The 8,356-nt window shown below is 28.3% G+C and overlaps 1 protein-coding gene across 1 annotated transcript in view; it reads left to right on the forward strand.

Moving 5' to 3' along the window:
* Positions 1–5,486, forward strand: part of LOC119682879 (paramyosin, long form-like) — an 11,234-nt gene extending 5,748 nt beyond the window's left edge. The window contains exon 3 of the mRNA XM_038096450.1: positions 5,379–5,486. Coding sequence (XP_037952378.1) covers positions 5,379–5,486 — 108 coding nt within the window. The remainder of the gene's footprint in view (positions 1–5,378) is intronic.
* Positions 5,487–8,356: the final 2,870 nt, after the last annotated feature.

The raw sequence follows: 8,356 nt of genomic DNA on the forward strand, positions 1-8,356 counted from the left end.
TGACGATTTAACGCTATTCAAATATACGATAAAATATACAGGGTATTTCGTTTAGAAGTGTTTTAATGGCGAAAAGTAATTTCTTTTTCAAAGAATCGAAAGAAATCGTATATATGGATGAGGTCCATTTTCTATATTTGCTAAGATATAATTTATTTAGAAGTCGCATATTCGCTTGCAGAATTAAAGCACTCCGAAAGAGCATACTTCCCGATATAGATAATTATAATACAATCATATAATCAATCAGCAATCATAAGCAATGGTAATTTAGAAAAGAAAATAATATAGAGTAGGGAAGAAAATTTTAATGATTGTTGGCTGCAATAGTATTTTTCATCAAATTTAAGATAAACTTTGGTATTAGTAGTACCAACAATTACTATGAGTTATTTCATTTACACTTTTATTAAAGTGTACACATCAGAATCGTAACACAGCGTCAAAAAAGTTTCTATACTTACTAAATACTCTTCATTAGTGTTCTTTCAAAAAATTCTTTGATTTTATAAGTCTATATATAATTGTAGAACTACAAGTATCAGTCTTATAACTTTGAACCTGTCAAACTAGAGGCAATAATTTATCGTATTTTAACCAAATGAGTCAAAGCTGTATCAAACTCTCTTTCTTTTGTTAGTTTTTTTTTGGTTTCTCTGAATATAACAACCTTTATGTTTTTAAAGAACTAAAGACTCATCATATATAATACTATTTTAAAAATTGTGCATTGTAATTTCATCCAGCTCTTGATATTAATAGAGTATCGGATCATCATGTTAAACAATTGCAAGCCTAAATGGTTCCAGAGGAATCAGCATCTTCAGTATTTAAGCTAAAGAGTCTGTATTTATTAAGCGTATTAGATCACGTTAAATCGTCGCTAGGGTCTCCACTCAAAGTCAGGCATAGAGTAGGATATATATAGGATATCAGAGCAAAGGACCTAGTAGTCTAATTCCCTAATTAAAAATTTATTTGAGTATTAATTTATAAATAATTAAATAAATAAATATATAGAACATATAGAGACATCAATTATCGTCAGATCTAGAGCGAGGACCATATAAACGGGTGTAATACTCTATTTTGTATAATTTTTTACTTGTTTTGACATGTATTATTTAGAAAAGTAAATTATTAAAATTGATAATTATTAAAAGAAAATGATATTTTAAATAAATTGACTTTAGATTTGGAATAAGAAGTAATAGTACAGAATGACAATGTTGTGTGATATAGCTCTGCAGTTAAGGCATATCCCAAGATATGTATGTCTGATGAGATATTTAGAAGTCAATCCGCCCGTATAGTACTTATTTATATTATTTTTAAAAGGCATCTCAGTTCTTTGAATGAGACAAGTAAACAACTATATCATTATAATAAATAATTTTCAATAATTCATACAATTATTAAATCTAATCATTTAACAAAACTTTATTCTAACTTTTGTTCGTAAACCTATCTTGGGAACCATATTTCTTCTTGTATTCAATTTTAAATAAAAACAAAGCAGAGTTCCAATCTGGTTTACAAAAATATTCAAGAAGTCGGAAACATCGTCAAAGTTGTATAATTTAGTGATTTAGTTCTGCTCTATTGTTTAATATCTCTTACAAAATCATTCTATTATTGATTTCTTTATTCTTAATTAATCTTGATTTTAGTTTTAATTTATCTGCTCTGTTGTGTTTTTATGCAAATAATCTTATAAATAATTAATTATATACACAATTTTTATTCTACGATTTTATAAATTTGGCAATTTCATTCTAAACTGATGACATCTCTGCTTTAATAGCTTTTATAAATTTAAGTTTTTATGTCGACGGCTTTTTTAAATTAAATAAAATAAAATATTTATTTAATTGTCTAATAAAAAGTATTACAACGACTAAATGGACACAATAAAATGATTGTAATTTAAATATTTGTTAAACTAGTTTTTATTATTCAATTTTATTTTAATTATAAAAAATTAAAAACGGTACTTTTTAATAGTCTTACTTGAGATAGTTAAATATTTAGTAAGATAGTCAATTATTTTAATTAAAAGATATAAGTAGATATAGTTGACATATTAAATGATTGCGCATAAAATTGCTTGTCAATTATTTCTTATTAATTTTTTTTTTTATTAATATTTGTTGATCATAAAATAAATAGTATACATCAGTTTAAATACATAGTTTATTAAGCTTTTACTTTTTTAATTTTTCTTATTTTGAAATTAATTATATACTTCTATTGGTGAGGTTTGAATTACTTCAATTTATTTCATATAATTATACACAATAACCATATTTATTTACTTATCTATATATTCAAGTATTTGTAACAGGCACTTTTTAGAGTTCCAACTGGCTGATTCCAAACTCCTGTAAATCATTTTTTGTTTCATAGCCGCTCTTATCACTCACATCCATCGCAGTGATTAGTCAATCGAGGACTCGCCCTTTAACTTGAATAATTCAAAGTAGACTGGTTCTGCTTCCATAACTGCTAATTTTTTAGCAGTTGTTGTAAAAGTACACTTAAGACTAAGTACATCATAGAGTGCTCAATACATCATATACATCATATAAAACAAGCTCAAATACAACTTTACATTCAAGTTGTGTGTTACTTATCCTATAGTGGTTACTGTCTACTATCAATGATAATGCTTTGATTTCTCGCAAGATCTTCGACAGACAATAAGTTTGCTATTTATGGCTGAGGGAAGATAGTTAGATTTCTTAAAAGCTTCAAACTTTATTTATTAAAAATACCTATATTGCTTAATTAGTCATAACAACCCTTTACCAGGTTTCGGCCAGACGCAGCATATCTCTCCAGACGCCTCTGCATTTAATATGTTCTCATACGATAATCACAGCCTACAGTAAATTTTGCTTTCCATAGTACTATGGTTCTATGCGGTGCTTGCATTTGTAGTGCCCAGTGTATGGGGCACATTTTGTGTTAATCTACGTCGATATTTTTATACTAAATTAGTCGTTTTATTAAATAAAATTGTTGGATAAGTACATTTCTACTCTAACAAAATATTGTTGTATTGTTAACGTATGCAAAGGTTTGAGCTCATCTATTAAGCAGGTATACCTTTATTAAGATTTTACATATACTATATCTATATACTTAAGAGCAATCGAAGCACGAGCTTGAGAAAAAAGAAAATAAAAACAAATATATATATATACCTTTTTAAATGTTTTTGGATTTTAAATATACTATAATTTTGTCATACATATATATATGATATATATTATAAAGAATAATTTTGTAAGAGGTGAGTGTCAGAAAGGTTACATTTTAAAGTTCAAATTTACCAACATTACCTGTAATGGATGCTATCTGCTCCGTTTACACCAACGTTTCTCTTACAATGAAGTGTTGTGTTGTCAGATCACATGATCATGATGGTACTTAATGCACTTTTGAAGACAAAACTCATTCGACATGCTCGATATTGAGCTCCATTGACTTTTAGTCTTCGTTTTTAAAGAAATATTCCATGACACCCGTACACTATTAACCGTAGTAAACAGTACATTGTTTTGTGTATTTTGTTAATTGCTGAATGAATATTGAACTTTCGTCGAATCAAATCGTGCGGAAGTTAATCCACCCCAAAAGCTAAAATAATAAATCGTACTGAATATAAATCAGCCCTGAGTTGCATAAGTGGTGATCTATAAAAATAGTGTTGCCAACTTAAAAACCAAATATTAAAAAAAGCTCCCTTAAGTTTTTTTTTAAGTAAATTATTTTATATCCTATTTTGTGATATTAGACTGTGAATTATTACAAAAAACATGACATTAATTTTAAAGTATATTTACTTAACTAAAAGATAATAAATAAAGTAAATATTAGCACATGTCAATGAAGTTCATTTGCCCAATTTATTAACAATAAAAAGTAATTTAAATATTTTAATGTTCGGTCATTTGTTTACAAAAATATTTCACAGATTCCTAACGAGATAAAATGTTTTAGTAAATGGACAGGAAAAGTCTGTGCATATTTTGCCAACAATTATTTTGTTGTTGTTTCTTATATACGTTGAACATCTTACAGATGTCGGTTGGAACTTGAGATACAATTTCGCAATGAAGTCGCAAAGACGCTAACAATTTCACACGCATTAACAGCTTCATTGACCTCGCCTACTTCGTTTACTCTTGGCTCTTTTGAGCCAAGTACCACGCACATAAATTGTCTTCTTATAAACACATTTAAATCTTATTTAAAGTTTTTTATTTTCATTTATAATTCGATTTTTTTGTGCTTTTGTAGATACAAATTTTTTTTATATTTATAACTCATTTTGTCTGAATTGTTTTGATGGCATCGTTCATGATTTTATGACACATTTGATTAATTGTCAAAGTGTTTATCTTTCCACACGCATCAGTTTGGTTGGTTGACAGTCGGTCGGTTGTTGGTTGGCAATGTTGTAGTTGCTGCCATCAACTGTTGCTGCTGCATTTTGCAACTGTAGTTGACAAAGAAATGATCGGCAACAACTGAAATGAAGCTCGAATTGCGGCAGTACCACATTTTAAGCCATAAATCAAACTTCACATTTTGCATACGAAATGATTTCGAATGCTTAAAACTCTGTGAGATAAGACACAATAGTTGTGCTGGGGCTCAAGGTAAATTAAAAAAATCTCAAAACTTAAATTCCCTATAAAATGCAACTTAAGCGCCATTTGATGTCCAAGTGCTGAGCTGTGCCTGAAACTATCGGTGAAATAACGAAATGGAGTGGCATTTGTGGACACATGAAATGCAAATGCAGTTAACCCGGACTGAAATGCAGTTTTCGTATGCAAAATTATGCATGATATTTTTAGGTCTATGGCATTTACTTTGAGATTTTTATTTAAAATTTAATATTTGTTAATAAATATTAACTGCATTTATATAATAAATTTTGTAAAATATTTTGTGTAAATATATTTTTCTAACTGAGATATACACAAGGTCAAGTTGAATGCTACTGCTTTCTTTGATAATATTTTCAAATGTTCAATTATCATTTTAAATTATTTCCATTATATATTACTCTAATTTATTTTTTTTTTAATTTCGAACTCTGTTTCACTTTTAAGTGTAACTCTGACCCACTGCCTTATATACACAGTCACTACATACAACAACCATATACCATATAACATAGATACTTTTCTTTTTGCAGTTTCATTACAATAAAACACCGAATCCTTTAATTAACTAAATGTTAGTTTCTAATTTCTGAAAAGTTTTTAAATTTGATGACTTTAATTTTCTTTAATCTTAAATGAAAATTGTAATAACCAGACTTATTACTCTCAAACATCATCTACATTTAATTTAATGTTTAGAAAGTTATATGTATAGAACTCCAGTTAAGTGTGCAACACAATCTTCCATCAAATGGAAAACCAACGGAAGAAGCGTTTTCGGCTACAGTAGCTATTATAAACCCATAAAGTAACCAATTAAAACAGTTTCTATTCCAATTAAAGTGCACCGCAATTTTCCCACAGTTTAATTTAATCACTTTAATTACTTTAGAGTTTTTATTTCTATAGTAAATGTATAGCTAGTTAAACAGAAAAAAGTTAGTAATTAACTTTTTTGCTTTTAGACATATTTTATATTTAGTGCTTCTTTCAGTTTTTGCTCATTTATTTCTCTGCTCTTATTGAATGACATCTATATAGTTTTTGCTAGACGATGCACTTTGGAGAAATCAATTATAGGTAAATAATTAGAATTCTACGTGTGGAATAGGTTAATTATCATAAAATTAAGTACAAGCAATCTACAGTTCATATACACAGATCTGCAAAACAAATTATATCTATTTTAATAGGTTACCTTTTTAAATAAATAAAGCTATTTATAATACTTTGAACTCTATTACTATTGGGACTTAATGTCCCAGTGAGCTGCATTGGGAAGTTTGATATTGTTAAGTTGAAAACTCAACCCCATGGTTCAATTAAACTAATCTAAACTATTCTATATTATAATGTTTTATTTAACGTTCATATATCCACCTCATTATTATGTCTACAAGTTGAAGTAGAAGCTTTACCAATGCAATATGCTCTTAACACTATAAACTGAAGGCTCCTAACAAAAAGAGCTTGAAGTGTGTGTTTACATTCATATTTGGTCTTAAAGTAAATTGTAAAATATAGACTAAATTATATTTGTATTAGAGTTCCTAATATTATTCGAATTGTGTGAAAGTTTGAACATATTGATGGTGGAGTATGGTTGTTCTCAATAGTAGTAAATCGATATAGTGGTTAAGTAAGTAGTGCTGGCTGATCGAGATTATGCATACACTTGAAAGGTCTATATAGCGATAACAAATCACAATCCTTAAAGCCAGTTAGTGACAGTATATATTGTATTATTTACAAATTTTATGACAGTAACTTCATGTGAACTACACCAACATCAGTGAGAATATTTAGTCATGGCAGTTTTAAAAATTTTGTTTATTTTTTTTTTTGATAAATCCGGACAAGAAGAGGGTATGCTCTCTTTTTTTGACTTTCTTGATGCCAGGTTTATTACATATTCTGCAGTTGTTGTTATATAGTTTATATAAGGTGAATGAAAATTAAATGAATTATAACATTTGATGTTTGATCAACTTCAGTTCTTTCTAAAATTTAAAGTGTTTAACTCAAATATTCAAATTCTAGAAACCTGAAGATACTTGGGCAACGTAATGTTCAAACAATTTGAACCACTTGAATATAAACGAAGTATATTAATTATTTAATCTTAAATGTTGAACTAATCATTAATTTAATAATTAATTTTTCGGCATTGTAGTCTCTGGTAAATTCTAATATGATACTTCAATTCCTTACACCTATTTTATTAAGGTCACCTACTACACCATTAATCTATTAAGAATTTTCACCTCACACTTTTCAATACAACTGTTAAGGTTGTTTAGGCTTGAGCCAAGAGATATAAAAGGTAGACATAATAAGAGACTTTTGAAATATGACTTGTGTGTCGATAGCGGGAGGACTTTATTTCTCAATTGTTTACTTTGTCGGAAGTTACATCTATTGGCGAGGTAACTTTTTAATTGAATATTTAAATTGATGTTATTTTTAGTATCACAGTTGTCAACAATGAGTTGGGTGTTCACCAGAAGCTCAGTAGTATTATTTATTGACTGAAAGTGTCTTTATATACCATAAGACCCATAATTAAAGTTAATTTTTAAGTTTTAAAATACTACATAGCCGTTATATAGTTGTTATAACATTGATTCAGTATAGATGTATTAGTAATTTATTTTCGTACATTTTATTCCTTAAAGAACTGAACACAAGTACTACGTTTTTTCTTACTTCCTCTAAAATTAAGTTAAATTTCCCTCTAACCTATAAAGTATTAATTATATTTATTGTGCTTTTTAATGGTCTAACGACAGTAAATGCCATCTATAGTAAATTATGTTGTGTGAGAATCAGAATATAGAATACCGGAAATTGGGTCTTAAGATCATAAAGGTCATTGAGTTTAGAAGTACCAATTTTGGTGTGATAAATATATTTTACTTTTTTTGGGTTACTAATGTTGCTTAAACCGCATATTTTCTAATTTCCATTCCACATTTGTCAACTCTAAGATTTAGATCTTCATTAGAATAAAGAATTTCAACCTTTTCTCGGTTTTTGTTTTCTTTGAATTTTCTTTTCCTCTTCATTTTGAAAGCTTAATTAGAATACATAAAGCTATTCTTTTGTGTTTTCTATTTTTATCATTGTAATCAATAATTATGTTCATTTTTATGTTTGTTTTATAAAAACGCACCATGAAGCCACTTTCAACCATTTCCCAAATTACATTCCATCACCAAGAGCTGAAAGCCTAAAACCCGCAGACATTCGAGAAAAAAGTAAACGTTCGCGCGTCACAAATTCCACAATAATTCGTCACGCATTCAGAAAGGTTCACAAAGCAAAAAAAAATACGAGTTGTTTAGTGACACCATCGATGGATGGCCGGCCATCTATGGCCAGCGGAGATATATGGCCGAAATAGGAATACGCATAGCCCAAATGTGATGTAAGACCTAAGAAATAATACCTTCCAGTTAACAATAAATAAACAGTGAAAATAGTTGTTTGACTTCTATAATTTATCTATTTTTTCCCTCTCAATACAAACTGCATTTCTGGCATTTGCATAGATCTTTTTTGTTTTTATTTAAATGCTCATAATATAAAGTTTAATTTGTAATAAAATAAAAACCAAATATCCGCCGTCAGTGCTTTTTGCTTCTTCCATGGCTTGGTTTTAAGTAGAAAAGATAGAC

This window comes from Teleopsis dalmanni, chromosome 1, assembly GCF_002237135.1.
Source record: "Teleopsis dalmanni isolate 2A chromosome 1, ASM223713v2, whole genome shotgun sequence".
NCBI lineage: Eukaryota > Metazoa > Arthropoda > Insecta > Diptera > Diopsidae > Teleopsis > Teleopsis dalmanni.